This window comes from Haliotis cracherodii, unplaced genomic scaffold (assembly GCF_022045235.1).
Source record: "Haliotis cracherodii isolate W230 unplaced genomic scaffold, xgHalCrac1.p SCAF_15, whole genome shotgun sequence".
Classification (NCBI taxonomy): Eukaryota; Metazoa; Mollusca; class Gastropoda; order Lepetellida; family Haliotidae; genus Haliotis; species Haliotis cracherodii.
This window is the reverse complement of record NW_027266270.1, coordinates 17,236,563-17,254,182: the sequence shown is the minus strand read 5'-3', so window position 1 is coordinate 17,254,182 and position 17,620 is coordinate 17,236,563. Positions and strand designations below refer to the sequence as shown.

The 17,620-nt window shown below is 41.7% G+C and overlaps 1 protein-coding gene across 1 annotated transcript; it reads right to left on the bottom strand.

Annotated features, from left to right (window-relative positions):
- Positions 1–6,944: 6,944 nt before the first annotated feature.
- On the bottom strand, positions 6,945–16,019 carry LOC139462330 (clumping factor A-like). The gene is made up of 3 exons (XM_071243972.1): positions 15,957–16,019; positions 9,939–10,071; positions 6,945–8,309 (listed from the first exon to the last, which is right to left on the bottom strand). Exons 2-3 carry the CDS (start codon positions 10,059–10,061, stop codon positions 6,981–6,983), a joined length of 1,452 nt encoding a protein of 483 aa, XP_071100073.1. The 5' UTR covers positions 10,062–10,071; positions 15,957–16,019; the 3' UTR covers positions 6,945–6,980.
- Positions 16,020–17,620: the final 1,601 nt, after the last annotated feature.

Sequence of the window (17,620 nt, the reverse complement as noted above, 5' to 3'; positions counted from 1 at the left end):
CTTTTGTATGAACTTGTGATCCAATCGTTCGTTACTATTCCCGAAAGGATGAATACTTTTACCCTCGATAGGTCAGATCTCTCAAATTAGAAGATGCGAGGGCTGGTCAAAATGTTCTGACTAACTTTCAACTATTGGCCATAGCATAGTTAACTAGTCAATATAGTACATTGTTTGAGTAGTTAATTGCAAGTGCATTTGGTCTGTTAAGGCTGATGGTGGTGAATCCTCACGACAATGCCTCTCCCCATACCTTTCGACTTACAAAGGCTGCTGTGCAACAGTGTGGGTTTGAAGAGCTCCATACTCACGATACTTGGTACCAAGTAATTTCCACCTGTTGTCAAAACGATGACCTCAAAGATGCCGTGAATGTTATTTTTTTCAGGGTGGCTTCAGAAAACCTCTTCCCGAATGGAATTGAAGCTTCACCTTTGATATGAGAAGTATGTTGAAAAGCAGGGAGATTATGTTGAAAAATATTAAAAACACTTTCACAATTGTTGGTTTTGTTTGTAATTCGTAGAACTTTTTGACCAGCCCTTGCACTAAGGATGCGACTACGCTTGTGGTACGAGGGGACTAACGGGATTGGGTGGTCAGACTTGCTGACTTGGTTGATGCATGGCATCGTATCCCAGTTGCGAGAATCGATATTCAGGATGTCAATCACTGGATTGTTGGCCCAGAGTCGATCTTTTACAGCCCGTCGTCATGTACTGAGTGTGGCGTTAAATAACAAACAAACAATGCGATATGATGACATGCATCAACCAGGTCACCGAGCCTGACCACCCGATCCCGTTAGTCACACCGATCCCGCATGACCACACGAATGCTAGTGTCTTTACAAAGAATCCCTCTTTCTTGTTTGATAATGGCACTAGCATCTGAACAGAAACAAGTGTTTGATAATGACACTAGCATCTGTACCAAATCAAGTACCCGATAATGGTCCTAGTGTCTGTACAAAAATAACTACTTGATAAAGGCACTGGTGTCTGTAGTGAAACAAGTGTGTGATAAAGGCACTGGTGTCTGTAGTGAAACAAGTGTGTGATAAAGGCACTGGTGTCTGTAGTGAAACAAATATGTAATAAATGCACTGGTGTCTGTAGTGAAACAAGTGTGTGATAAAGGCACTGGTGTCTGTAGTGAAACAAGTGTGTGATAAAGACACTAGTGTCTGTAGTGAAACAAGTGTGTGATAAAGGCACTGGTGTCTGTAGTGAAACAAATATGTAATAAATGCACTGGTGTCTGTAGTGAAACAAGTGTGTGATAAAGGCACTAGTGTCTGTAGTGAAACAAGTGTGTGATAAAGGCACTGGTGTCTGTAGTGAAACAAATATGTAATAAATGCACTGGTGTCTGTAGTGAAACAAGTGTGTGATAAAAGCACTGAAGTCTGTAGTGAAACAAATATGTAATAAATGCACTGGTGTCTGTAGTGAAACAAGTGTGTGATAAAGGCACAGGTGTCTGTAGTGAAACAAATATGTAATAAATGCACTGGTGTCTGTAGTGAAACAAGTGTGTGATAAAGGCACTAGTGTCTGTAGTGAAACAAATATGTAATAAATGCACTGGTGTCTGTAGTGAAACAAGTGTGTGATAAAGGCACTGGTGTCTGTAGTGAAACAAATGTGCAATAAATGCACTGGTGTCTGTAGTGAAACAAGTGTGTGATAAAGGCACTGGTGTCTGTAGTGAAACAAATATGTAATAAAGGCACTGGTGTCTGTAGTGAAACAAGTGTGTGATAAAGGCACTGGTGTCTGTAGTGAAACAAATATGTAATAAATGCACTGGTGTCTGTAGTGAAACAAGTGTGTGATAAAGGCACTGGTGTCTGTAGTGAAACAAGTGTGTGATAAAGGCACTAGTGTCTGTAGTGAAACAAATATGTAATAAAGGCACTGGTGTCTGTAGTGAAACAAGTGTGTGATAAAAGCACTGGTGTCTGTAGTGAAACAAATATGTAATAAATGCACTGGTGTCTGTAGTGAAACAAGTGTGTGATAAAGGCACTGGTGTCTGTAGTGAAACAAATATGTAATAAATGCACTGGTGTCTGTAGTGAAACAAGTGTGTGATAAAGGCACTGGTGTCTGTAGTGAAACAAATATGTAATAAATGCACTGGTGTCTGTAGTGAAACAAGTGTGTGATAAAGGCACTGGTGTCTGTAGTGAAACAAATATGTAATAAATGCACTGGTGTCTGTAGTGAAACAAGTGTGTGATAAAGGCACTAGTGTCTGTAGTGAAACAAGTGTGTGATAAAGGCACTAGTGTCTGTAGTGAAACAAATGTGTAATAAATGCACTGGTGTCTGTAGTGAAACAAGTGTGTGATAAAGGCACTGGTATCTGTAGTGAAACAAGTGTGTGATAAAGGCACTGGTGTCTGTAGTGAAACAAGTGTGTGATAAAGGCACTGGTATCTGTAGTGAAACAAGTGTGTGATAAAGGCACTGGTATCTGTAGTGAAACAAGTGTGTGATAAAGGCACTGGTGTCTGTAGTGAAACAAGTGTGTGATAAAGGCACTGGTGTCTGTAGTGAAACAAGTGCTTGATAAAGGCACTGGTATCTGTAGTGAAACAAGTGTGTGATAAAGGCACTGGTATCTGTAGTGAAACAAGTGTGTGATAAAGGCACTGGTGTCTGTAGTGAAACAAGTGTGTGATAAAGGCACTGGTGTCTGTAGTGAAACAAGTGTGTGATAAAGGCACTGGTGTCTGTAGTGAAACAAATATGTAATAAATGCACTGGTGTCTGTAGTGAAACAAGTGTGTGATAAAGGCACTGGTGTCTGTAGTGAAACAAATATGTAATAAATGCACTGGTGTCTGTAGTGAAACAAGTGTGTGATAAAGGCACTGGTGTCTGTAGTGAAACAAATATGTAATAAATGCACTGGTGTCTGTAGTGAAACAAGTGTGTGATAAAGGCACTGGTGTCTGTAGTGAAACAAATATGTAATAAATGCACTGGTGTCTGTAGTGAAACAAGTGTGTGATAAAAGCACTGGTGTCTGTAGTGAAACAAATATGTAATAAATGCACTGGTGTCTGTAGTGAAACAAGTGTGTGATAAAGGCACTAGTGTCTGTAGTGAAACAAATGTGTAATAAATGCACTGGTGTCTGTAGTGAAACAAGTGTGTGATAAAGGCACTGGTGTCTGTAGTGAAACAAGTGTGTGATAAAGGCACTGGTATCTGTAGTGAAACAAGTGTGTGATAAAGGCACTGGTGTCTGTAGTGAAACAAGTGTGTGATAAAGGCACTGGTGTCTGTAGTGAAACAAGTGTGTGATAAAGGCACTGGTGTCTGTAGTGAAACAAATATGTAATAAATGCACTTGATGATGATGCCAGCATTTGTACCCAAACAAGTACTTAATATAGGTCCTAGTATCTGCACCAAAACAAGTGCTTGATAAAGGTTCTGTACTGAAACATGTACTTGAAAATGATACTAGCATCTGTACCAAATCAAGTGCTTGATAATGATACCAGCATCTGTACCAACTCAAGTGCTTGATAATAACTTAGATGTCACCTAGATGTCACCTAGATGCCACTTAGATGCCACCTAGATGTCACTTAGATGTCACTTAGATGTCACTTAGATGTCACCTAGATGCCACCTAGATGTCACTTAGATGTCACCTAGATGTCACTTAGATACCACCTAGATGCCACCTAGGTGTCACTTAGATGTCACTTAGATGTCACCTAGATGCCACCTAGATGTCACCTAGGTGCCACCTAGATGTCACTTAGATGCCACCTAGATGTCACTTATATGTCACTTAGATGTCACCTAGATGTCACCTAGATTCCACTTAGATGTCACCTAGATGTCACTTAGATGCCACTTAGATGTCACTTAGATGTCACTTAGATGTCACTTAGTTGCCACCTTGAAGTCACTTAGATGTCACCTAGATGCCACCTAATAGTCACTTTAATGTCACTTAGATGTCACCTAGATGCCACCTAGAAGTCACTTTGATGTCACCTAGATGTCACCAAGATGCCACCTAGATGTCACCTAGATGTCACCTAGATGTCACTTAGATGTCACTTAGAAGTCACCTAGATGCCACCCAGAAGTCACTTAGATGTCACTTAGATATCACTTAGATGTCACCTAGATGTCACTTAGATGTCACTTAGATTTCACTAATTGATGCACAGCCCATTAAAGATTCACAAAAACATGCACATGATATAGTCGGAATCGTACAATGTCTTTTTGTATAGATTTCTTATGATAATAGAGTTTTTTGTCGCATTATATTCAGGTGTGACGAGTGGCGTGCGACATGTAGATCCTGTGGGCAGATGCTCCATGTTGCCTGCGTGTCATTGTGATCCAATTGCGTGGACGTTGCTCATGCTTTCACTCACTCGTTAGCCTCCTGGCTCAGGCTCAACTACTGTCGCATTAAACAACAATCACTTACTCACACGCGTGTGTTTATTTTTGTTTTACACGACCGCCTCTGTGGTGTAGTGTTAGTACGTCTACCCGGAGAGCGGAAGGTTCGGGGTTTTATCCCAGGCCGCGTCACACCAAAATACGCTGAAAGATGGTACTTGTTGTTACCCTGTCTGGCGCTTGGCATTAGGTGGCTAAACCAAGGACTGGCAGGCTCGGAGTCAGTATACTGTGTCTGAGTAGGATATTCATGTTACACTGCGACATGGTATCTCAGTGGGCCAGCGCTACAAAATTGGCATTAGTCCGGACTAGTACACGCAGCCACACACACGTGCATGCACGCCGCTATATAAGAGCCACAATCTTTCAATTTCAACTTTGTTTCACATATTAAAACAGTAAATGTTTGTGTTGTGTTAGGTTCGAGGGATGGATTGTTTACCCTGACACAAATGCCTCACCCGAGGCATGGAAGAAAATAACAATGAACGAAAGCTTCATAATACACCAGCAGAAAATACAAGATTCATTAGGCGTCCTTTTTATTTCATGTAATTAACATATGATTTCAAACGTAATTACATTTTCAAAAGTTAATGTATATAGTCCTGCATCATATGTTGGCTGTAGTCATCTGGCATCCTGAAACGAAAAGAAAGTGTCAAAAGGGAGATAATTTATGTAAACTTATTATAATCACCGCTGATAGGTGATTAGCAAAAGACAATAGAAGTCAACACTTTACAGTAATTAGCACTGATGGTTATGCACAACTGGGCACGGGTGGCCCAGTCGTCTAAGGCGCCGCGATTCGCTGTGCAGAGTTGCGTCCCTTGGGCACGCCAGAAACCTATGATTGTGGGTTCGAATCCCGATTCGCCACGATTATGTTTCTAGGTTTGTCAGCACCATACCCGTTCTCGTGGGTTTCACCGAGGTGGTAAACGTCTGAGACCTGCATAACTTCGGGCTTTCCTCCCACATGAAGCTGACACGCCGCTATATAACTGGAATACTGTTAAAAGCGGCGTTAAACCCAACTCACTCAGTCACTCACTCACTATGGACAACTGGAAGCCAGCCCAGCGGCAATTATCTGTTGGCTTTCCTTGTTAGTTTCCATCTTTTGTAATGTTATTACTTTTGTTGTCCTTACATGTACATATATATGCTCTCTGCCGCATAGAATTCATTCGCCTGATGAAGGAGTAAGCATATACTCCGAAATGTTGTGTTCCTCATAATAAAGAAGTTGACATCTTTAATTCTCTGCCCTATGTGCATCACTTCGAAATGCCATTCAAAGTCTTGAAAGTGTCTAAAGTTGTTCAGTGTAGTTAAATAAACGTGTTAAATGGCACACGAGAAATAGTTAAATTTTAGTTAACGCCGGTTACTACAGGTCGAAATATTACATGATCTCTTTAGAGCTATTAGAGCGACGAAAAGAGATGCTTTACAACAACGGAACTGACGAATTGCGCAAGTGAATCTATTTGCTGTGACACAGCAACAGGAAAATATTATTACTGGAATAATACTGCCTGCGGCGTTAATCAACATTCACCCACTGTAACCTTTTCGCTTGTTCATTCATTATATAAATTTGTCATGACAGTCTTCAGATATTAGCAAAACCGCACTAGCATATGTATCTTTGAGTGACGTTTTGAGTGAGTGGGTGAGATTGGTTTTACGCCGCTTTAAATAGACCAGATATACCCCGGCGGCAGCCACCAGACATGGCCTTCGCACATTGCACCCATGTGGGGAATCGAACCAGGTTCTTGGTGTGACGAGCGAGCGCTATAACCACTCAGCTACCCCACCGCCCCTGACGAAAATAATAACAATATTGTCTGGATGTTTAACTTCTTTATAGAAATTCTATTTATATAACCGAGTTCTGTTATTGTTTCAACCCTAATTAACAGAAAGTGATATAACCAAGTTATTAAATAGTGTCAGCTACAATCAATTATCAGACAATAACATAAACGAGTTATTGAAGATTTTAAACTCTAATGTTGTGACAGTAGAACAACCAAGATTTTCAATAGCGTCAGCTCTAATTTTGTGGTATAACCAAGTTTTTTAAATAGTTTGAACACTAATTATCAGACAGTGGTATAACCGAGTTATTCAATAGTGTTGGCTATAATCAATTATCAGATAATAGCATAGCAAAGTTAATTAATAGTTAGACTGTAACCGAAACCTATATTTTCAATAGTTTCAATACTATTTTTTAGACAGTGGTATAGCCCAGTTATTCATCAGTGTTAGCTATAATTAATTATCAGTGAGTGTCAAAACCAAGTTTTTCAATGGTTTCAGAAATGAGACAGTAACACAACCGAGATACGAGACAGTTGTATGACTAAGGAATTCATATTATCATTATTAAAGACATAAACAGTGATGCCCCTTGACACACCTTCATTTACCCTGTGACATATAGTTCAGGTGTATTCCCACAGGACATGCTACTCACGCAGCTTTTGTACTGATTACATAACCCTAAAAGCCTTACCCTTCGGTACTATGAGTGTCGCGGCAACAGCTGCACCTCTTACAGCATGCATCGTCTTCTCCGCCGCTACCGTCGCCACTGTCATCTCCACTGTCGTCACCGCTATCGTCTCCACTATTGTCGCCGCTATCGTCGCCACTATCGTCTCCACTATCGTCGCCGCTATCGTCGCCGCTATCGTCGCCGCTATCATCGCCGCTATCATCGCCGCTGTCGTCGCCGCTATCGTCTCCGCTATCGTCTCCACTATCGTCGCCGCTATCGTCGCCACTGTCGCCACAACATTCATCGTCATCTCCGCCGCTACCGTCTCCACTGTCGTCGCCGCTATCGTCGCCACTATCGTCTCCGCTATCGCCACTATCGTCTCCGCTATCGTCTCCACTATCATCGCCGCTATCGTCTCCACTATCGTCGCCGCTATCATCGCCGCTATCATCGCCGCTATCATCGCCGCTGTCGTCGCCGCTGTCGTCGCCGCTGTCGTCGCCGCTATCGTCTCCGCTATCGTCTCCACTATCGTCGCCGCTATCGTCGCCACTGTCGCCACAACATTCATCGTCATCTCCGCCGCTACCGTCTCCACTGTCGTCGCCGCTACCGTCTCCACTATCGTCTCCGCTATCGTCTCCACTATCGTCGCCGCTATCGTCGCCGCTATCGTCGCCGCTATCATCGCCGCTATCATCGCCACTATCGTCGCCGCTATCGTCGCCGCTATCATCGCCGCTGTCGTCGCCGCTATCGTCGCCGCTATCATCGCCGCTATCATCGCCGCTGTCGTCGCCGCTATCATCGTCGCTATCGTCTCCACTATCGTCGCCGCTATCATCGCCGCTATCGTCTCCACTATCGTCGCCGCTATCATCGCCGCTATCGTCGCCGCTGCCGTCGCCGCTATCATCGCCGCTACCGTCGCCGCTATCATCGCCGCTGCCGTCGCCGCTACCGTCTCCCAAACATCTGCGCCTCCGCCTCCGATTTCCGGGTCTGCGTCCCCAGCCTCGGTATCTGGTCCCAAATCTACTTCTCCTCCTTCCGTAATATCGGCTTCCCCAGCTTCTTCTGACTGTGCTTCCAACACGGCTTCTCCAGCCTCTTCTGACTGTGCTTCCAACACGGCTTCTCCAGCCTCTTCTGACTGTGCTTCCAACACGGCTTCTCCAGCCTCTTCTGACAGTGCTTCCAACTCGGCTTCTCCAGCCTCTTCTGACTGTGCTTCCGTAGCTGGTTCCCGACCTGCTACCCAATCTGACTCGACTGGTGCTATATCTGATAAGTCTAGCTTCAATGCTCCTTTCGACTGCGTCAGTATCAGCCTTAGCCTGAACAAGAACAAGACTGAGGGTGACGTATATGAACAGTTTAACTATCGTAATGATACTGCTATACTGTTATTCATATCCTTACATGGCCACACCTGGACACACAACTAGCAGACTTGTTATGATGGGGAATCACCTGACTGATCATGCATCAACACACGGACATCGTGGGTCCTGCTCATGGACCGACTATTGGGGGCTGGGATTTTGTATCGATATTAGATATTTTTCAGCTACAGCTAGAAGACCAAATATGTTTTTTAATATAAAACTATGAGCACAATGCGACAACGTAATATAAATGGTATCAGACTGTTCCTGTCTGGACTTTTGTGTACACAGGTATCGGCCTGTGAAAGCAGAAATTAATGTTTGGTCATCAATAAATCTATACGATCCGAGTTTCGTTTTTGTTTCTATCGATGGGCGTTTTTATATATTTTCATTCATTTCTGAAGACATACCAACTATGTATACTAGGGTATTCACAGTAACAACAATGTATACTAGGGTATTCACAGTAACAACAATGTATACTAGGGTATTCAAGTAACAACAATGTATACTAGGGTATTCACAGTAACAACAATGTATACTAGGGTATTCACAGTAACAACAATGTAAACTAGGGTATTCACAGTAACAACAATGTATACTAGGGTATTCAAAGTACCAACAATGTAAACCAGGGTATTCAGGTAACAACAATGTATACCTGGGTATTCAAGTAACAGTGTGAGTGAGTGAGTTTGGTTTAACGCCGCTTTTAACAGTATTCCAGTTATATCGCGGCGTGTCAGCTTAATGTGGGAGGAAAGCCCGAAGTGATGCAGGTCTCAGACGTTTACCACAAAGTGAAACCCACGAGCACGGGTATGGTGCTGACAAACCTAGAAACATAATCGGGGCGAACCGGGATTCGAACCCACAATCATATTCAAGTAACAACAATGTATACTAGGGTATTCAAAGTAACAACAATGTATACTAGGGTATTCAAAGTAACAACAATGTATACCAGGGTATTTAAAATAACAACAATGTATACTAGGGTATTCAAGTAACAACAATGTATACCAGGGTATTCAAGTACCAACAATGTATACCAGGGTATTCAAGTACCAACAATGTATACCAGGGCATTCAAAGTAACAACAATGTATACTAGGGTATTCAAAGTAACAACAGTGTATACCCAGGGTATTTAAAGTACCAACAATGTATACACATTGTATTCAAAGTGTCAACAATGTATACACATTGTATTCATAGTAATAACAATGCATACCAGGGAATTCAAAGTAGCAACAATGTATACACATGGTATTCATAGTAACAACAATGTATACACATGGTATTCAAAGTAATAACAATGTATACACATGGTATTCAAAGTAACAACAATGTATACACATGGTATTCATAGTAACAACAATGTATACTCATGGTATTCAAAGTAACAACAATGTATACACATGGTATTCAAAGTAACAACAATGTATACACATGGTATTCAAAGTAACAACAATGTATACACATGGTATTCAAAGTAACAACAATGTATACACATGGTATTCAAAGTAACAACAATGTATACACATGGTATTCAAAGTAACAACAATGGCTTACCACTACTTCAGCACTTCTCTCGGATAAGTGAGGCTTTGCATCAGCAACTTCACTCTCAGCTTCGTCCGCGACGCATCCTGGGAGGAGGAGGAGGAGGCAGATGAAAAGAATTGAGGTCTTCATGGTGACGGATCTGAAACATGAACGCGCCAGCTGATATGTTAGCCATTAAAACATTTCCACAATCATAAAAAAATCTCCACCAAAAGTCCATTGTATTCCGACTATATTATGATCACGTGTTCATGAACCACTATCAAATAGTGACGATACCATGTGTTCGCGAAAAGGTTAGCGCATCCTTCCCCACCCGTCACAAACACATGCAAAGTCAGTTCAATTGTTCATCTGAACAAATACGGTAGCATATGGTTTCTAGTCACAATACAACATCTGTAAGTGAAAACCTGAAAAAACTAGGCTATTGCTGAACGCAGCGTTAAACAACAAACAATGAGTGAGTGAGTGAGTTGGGTTTAACGCCGCTTTTAACAGTATTACAGTTATATCGCGGCGTGTCAGCTTATTGTGGAAGGGAAGCCACAGGTGATGCAGGTCTCAGACGTTTACCACTTCGGTGAAACCCACGAGCACGGGTATGGTGCTGACAAACCTAGAAACATAATCGTGGCGAACCGGGATTTGAACCCACAATCAAAGGTTTCTGTTGTGCCCAAGGGACGCAACTCTGCACAGCGAATCGCGGCGCCTTAGACGACTGGGCCATCCGTGCCCCCAACAACAAACAAACAAACGACGCTTATGTAGCTTTCTATGCACTGAGTCGTCAAAGGCGCCGCAGTTCGCATTGCAGAGTTGCTTCCCTTACTCATTCCAAAACACCGTTTGATTTGTCTGCGCAATGCATTTGCTCCTGAATTTCACCAAACTGGCGTCAGTCAGGGACACCCTACTGTCCTAAACCTGTTAGGATTACAAGTGCTAGGTCATGGCGTTCATTGAAACAAGAGAAGCTAAACCAATGGAGGAACCATGGCTGCATCCAAGATAAAATATTTTCCACTTATGTTCCAAATCTAGCATTCGCCATCTTGATCACTTAGGATAAAATAAGTCATATATTGCAAACCGATTCGACGGAACCTCAGCTCAACAATTATCACTACCTAAACTATGTTCCTGGGTTTTAAAACTATCAGAAACAACAGGAAAAGCTCGCATTTAGAGCTGATAACGGTGAAGATTAGAACGGTTTTTTTTCATTACAATAGGTATTTATTGCTCATGGTACTTCAACAGATATCTGATAGCATTCACAATATTTTGCTTTTAAATATAGGTGTAAGTATATTCAATATCAGCTCCTGAAGCATCTAATCGAGCCATGCCTTGAGACTCGCAGAAATGTGTTTCCTTATTGCGGAAGGCCATCGTTGCTCCCATTTCTTATGTCCACCCTCTTTAAACAAACTCATGTATATCGTTTTGTTTTTTGTTATGTTTGTTGTTTAACGCCACACTCAGCAATATTCCAGGTACATGGCTGGGGTCTGTAAATAATCGAGTCTGAACCAGACAATTAAGTGCTTGAGCATCCATCCACGCAATTAACCATGGACCATGTTGTAATTAATTGATGAGCAGTGGTTGGAAACCAACAATTTTCACTGCAAGTTCCTTACAAAAAAACGAAGTGAAATGGATCATTTAGTAAGAAAAAAGATCTTTGATTAGAAAACGTTGTTACTAAACATACTGTATCTCTCTATTTCGATCTGTACGAAAACCATATGCTTGCTAATTGAAGAACGAAATTTTGAAACATTTTCACGATTTTGATTTCAGAGGCCATTTGTCTTATCAGTTATCGCCAGGATATCCAACATGTGCCGTTTGTCAGACGTTCAGGTGTAAATATTTTAAATGATTTAGTGCGTCACTATTTGTGGATAGTTTTGATATTTCTTGTCATGCTAATTACTTAAAATATAACCTGTGAAGATCCGGGCTAGGATAGGTCTTCAGCAACCCATGCTTGTCGTAAAAGGCGACTAACGGGATCGGGTGGTGTCAGGCTCGCTGACTTGGTTGATGCATGTCATCGATCCCAATTGCGTGGATCGATGCTCATGATATTAATCACTGGATTGTCTGGTCCAGACCCGATTATTTACAGCCCGGCGTCATATAGCTGGAATATTGCTGAGTGCGACGTTAAACAACAAAACAACCATCCAACTTAAAACATGCATACACACCGTTGCAGCTATGTCAAAACAAGATTGTAAATCATCACGCCTTAATTTTTTTAAAAGCAGAGGCGCGTGAATTATTCATGTCATGTCACTGTATCGGTAATTAATTGCAGTCCTTAATGTACTTACTCGTGTGAATATATAATTATGTTAACCAAGTTATAGAAAATCCACATTTCCATTCATTTCCAGGACTAGAAATTGAGGACGAGTCACATAGACAAGTTAATTATATATACTCACACGCAAAAGAAACGCAAATCGAGTATGCAGTATACATGTTACTTATTTTCAACAGTAAAGACAAGATATACTAATGGGCAAGATTGACAAAAAATTGACTGAAGACAGTTTAATGGATTAAAAGGCAGATGACAATTGGTTTTTTTCAAATTTTAAGGGCTTACACAGTTTCGGGTCAATACCCAAAATGTCAGTCAATACCTGATGTGACCTCCTTTAGCATTGATCACTGCCACACATCACCTGTACATTGAGTGGATCAGACGATTTGTGAAGGCCCTAGGGATCCCCCTGCACACTTCCAGAGCAGCTATGCGTAGTTCATCGGCAGTTGCAGGGACTGGGCGCACATTGTGCAGACGTCTTTGAACCTCATCCCACAATTGTTCGATGGGGTTCAGATCAGGGCTGAGGGCTGGCCACGGTAGAACACGGATGTGGTGTTTTTACAGAAAGGCCAAGGTAGCTCTGGCAACATGGGGACGAGCGTTTTCCTGCTGGAAAATGTGTTGTTGATGTTGTGCAAAAAATGGAACAACGTGGAGTCTGATCACTTGGTCGATATTCCGCCGAGCAGTGACGCCATGTCCCCGACCTTCACCAACATTCAGAAAGCACATGGGTCCAAGTCTCGCATTAAGTCCAATCCCTGCCCATATCATGACGCTGGGTCCACTCCATGGATCCCTTTCCACAACGTTTCTGTCAGCGAAACGATCACCTCGACGCCGCCAAATTCTGACTCTTCCGTCTGCATGGGAGACACAAAAGCGACTTTCATCAGAGAAGATGACATGCCTCCACTCACGATGACGCCAATTGTGATGACCCTGTGCCCACTGAAGTCGTGCTTGTCGATGCCGTGGTTGGTGGTTGGACGACGTGCTGGTCGGCGACTTCTGAGGTTGTTGGAACGGAGACGCCGGATCACAGTGTCCCGGCTAATGTGTCGATTTTGTGTTCCCATGGTCTGTCGAGCACTTTCACTTGCAGTTAGGAACGAATGTCGCTGGTTTTGACGGGTAATCTGCCGATCTTGTCGAGGTGTGGTGACCCTTGGACGACCGCTCCGAGGAAGGTCATCTGTGGTCTGTGTAGCATTGTATCGATGCAGGAGACGGTAAATTGTGGTTATGTTAACGTTGAAATGACGGGCCACATCTTGGACAGACTCTTCAGCTTCCAAACGTCCGATAGCCTGGTTTCTCTGAATTTGAGTTAGGCGTGGCATTGTTGAGTGGTATGTCCAAGAATCGGCCACAGTTTTATACCCACTACAGTTCGTGACAGTTCGTGCATTTTCGATTTCGCGAGAAATGGGTGCATGATACCCACATATTCATTGAAATAGTGCGTTTTGGCGATTCGTTTTTTATGTTGCGTTTTTACTCGGGGCTTTCAAAATGCAACCAAAAATATTGATAACACCATCAGGCTTCACTACATGCTAAAACTCGTATCAATTTATGGTTCCGTGTTTGTTACCTATTTGCTTAAAACCACTTTCGTTTCATTTGCGTGTGAGTATATTTGTTATATACATGTATTCAATTGAAGGAATACTAGCGGTGGGTAAATGCCGATTTTTAACTCACTTACGTCTTGGAATATATATGTCAACCAATTTATAAAAACTCTCTTTTCCCATCCATTTTATTTTGTAATTAAAGGCGATTCACTTACACAAGTTAATTATATTTCCGAAGGAAGACTTGCAATATATACGTGAGAAGGAAGACTTGCAATATATACGTGAGAAGGAATGCTTGCAATATATACGTGAGAAGGAATGCTAGCAATATATAAGTGAGAAGGAAGACTTGCAATATATACGTGAGAAGGAAGACTTGCAATATATACGTGAGAAGGAATGCTTGCAATATATACGTGGGAAGGAATGCTAGCAATATATACGTGAGAAGGAAGACTTGCAATATATACGTGAGAAGGAATGCTTGCAATATATACGTGGGAAGGAATGCTAGCAATATATACGTGAGAAGGAAGACTTGCAATATATACGTGAGAAGGAATGCTTGCAATATATACGTGAGAATGAAGACTTGCAATATATACGTGAGAAGGAATGCTTGCAATATATACCTGAGAAGGAAGACTTGCAATATATACGTGAGAAGGAATGCTTGCAATATATTCTTTAGAGGTGAGGTGAAATAGGGTTTTACGTCGCGTCCAAGATTATTGTACTTTTATAGCGAGGTGCATGCATGCGCACGTGTGTGTGTGCATGGCTGCTTGTTCTAGGACTAATTTCGATTTAACAGTACTGACATACTCCGAGTCGACCAGTCCTTGTTTTAGCCCCTTAATGCCGAGAGCCAAACAGGTACCATCTTTTAACGTCTTTTTGGTATGATGCGGCCGGGTATCGAACCCCGGACCTTCCGCTCTCCTGGAGGACGCCCTTTCTTACCACTAGACCACGGCGGTGGTCATATGTATATGTACTTTAGAAGGAATACTTGCAAATTATATATTTAAAGGAATACATGTAATATATACTTTAGGAGGAAAACTTGCGCTATATAATTTAGAAGGAACCCTTGCAATATATACTGTATAAGGAATACTTGGAATATATACGTTAGAAGGATTCTTGCAATATATATCTCAGTAGTAAAGAATATATACTACGGAAGGAATACAAGACATATATACTTTAGAAGGAATACTTGAAATATATTGATTAGAATGAAGATATGCAGTAAATACCAAAGTATGAATACTTCAGAAGGAAGACTTGCATTATACAACTTAAACAGATTGCTTGCCATAAAAAAACTTAAAAGGAATACTTGCGATATATACCTTAAAATGAATATTTGCAATACATATCCTAGAAGGAATACTTGCAATATATACCTTAAAGTGAGTGTAGTTTTACGCCGTTTAAAGCAATATTCCAGCAATATCACGGCGAGGGAGACCGGAAATGGGCTTCACACATTGTACCCATCCGAGGAATCGAACCCGGGTCTTCGACGTGACGAGCGAAAGCTTTAACCACTGAACTAAATATAAATCTTAAAAGGAATACTTGCAATATATAACCTTGGAAGGAATACTTGCAATATATACCTTAAAAGAAATACTTGCGATGTATACCTTAGAAAGGAATACTTGCAATATATACTTTAAAAGGAATACTTGCAATATATACCTTAAAAGGATACTTGAAATATTAACCTTAAAAGGAATACTTGCAATATATACCTTAGAAGGATACTTGCAATATATACATTAAAAGGATACTTGCAATATATACCTTAGAAGAATACTTTCAATATAACCCGTAAAATGATACTTGCAATATATACCTTACAAGGAATACTTGCAATGTATACCTTAAAAGGAATACTTGCAATATATACTTAAGAAGCAGATGTGTGAGAACTCGTTACTACCGACTGGCAGGCTTCAAAACATAACCTTAGATATGAACTCAAATTATATGAATCAAATAAATCTTATACGTTTTGGTGCGACAGAATCACACTGCAGATTTGCTGCATGCATCTGTTATCTGTCGATAACATACCTGGATGATGATGTACAAACTCTCTCGTCCAGATGTTGACAGGGATGAGGGTGACTGCACCAGTTGATATACCTGCCCGATTTGAAAAGGACGCATCTCACTGAAGTTGTAAGTTTGAAGTATCTGGTATGTCTACTGTTGGCGGAGAGCGTAGGAGTGGGTTTATTATAAGTACGTGTGTTATGAATATTCACATACACAGATATGGCTGTATTCTTTGGAAACAACGATATCCAGTGTAAGACTTCGATACATAGTATGACATCAACTATGTAAAGATTGTTCTTGGAACTGATGTCACATACCCAAAGGGAACATATACACGTACACGTCGGAATCTGCACACATACGCGGGAACCTTTATATACTCCAAGGGAACCTATATACGTACATATGGGAATCTGCACACATACGCGGGAACCTTTATATACTCCAAGGGAACCTATATACGTACACGTGGGAATCTGCACACGTACACGGGAACTTTATATACTCTGAGAGAACATATATACGTACACGTGGGAATCTGCACATGTACACGGGAACCTATATACTCTGAGAGAACATATATACGTACACGTGGGAATCTGCACACGCACACAGGAACCTATATACTCTGAGGGAACATATATACGTACACGTGGGAATCTGCACACGTACACGGGAACCTATATTTACTCTGAGGGAACATATATACGTACACGTGGGAATCGGCACACGTACACAGGAACCTTTATACACTCAGAGGGAACATATATACGTTCGCGTGGGAATCTACACACGTACACGGAAACTTTATATACTCAGAGGGAGCATATATACGTACACGTGGGAATCGGCGCACGCACACAGGAACCTATATATACTCTGAGGGAGCATATATACGTACACGTGGGAATCGGCACACGTACACAGGAACCTATATATACTCTGAGGGAACATATATACGTACACGTGGGAATCTGCACATGTACACGGGAACTTTATATACTCTGAGAGAACATATATACGTACACGTGGGAATCGGCACACGTACACAGGAACCTATATATACTCTGAGAGAACATATATACGTACACGTGGGAATCGGCACACGTACACAGGAACCTTTATACACTCAGAGGGAACATATATACGTACACGTGGGAATCTACACACGTACACGGGAACTTTATATACTCAGAGGGAGCGTATATACGTACACGTGGGAATCGGCGCACGTACACAGGAACCTATATATACTCTGAGGGAGCATATATACGTACACGTGGGAATCGGCACACGTACACGGGACACTTTATATCCACAGAGGGAGCATATATACGTACACGTGGGAATCTGCACACGTACACAGTAACCTATATATACTCTGAGGGAACATATATACGTACACGTGGGAATCTGCACACGTACACGTGAACTTTATATACTCAGAGGGAATATATATACGTACGCACAGGGATCATTACATAGGCTAACCTATATAATCACCCATAGGAACATATACTTTACTGTCCTCTGGGGGTGACAGACATACGTCCCCGTACTGTGGACGGATACACGTAAGAGGAAAGATCCAACATGAATACCGGCAGTGGGGTCACATACGTATTCGGCCATAACCTACGTAATGTACGTCCGTACAAAACTACATACAACGCGTC

Coding starts and splice junctions, on each gene's coding strand:
- LOC139462330 (XM_071243972.1), bottom strand. CDS start 10,061: ATGAAGACCTCAATTCTTTTCATCTGCCTCCTCCTCCTCCTCCCAGGA. Junction 8,310..9,938: donor AGAGAAGTGCTGAAGTAGTG/GTAAGCCATTGT, acceptor GTTCTTGTTCAG/GCTAAGGCTGATACTGACGC.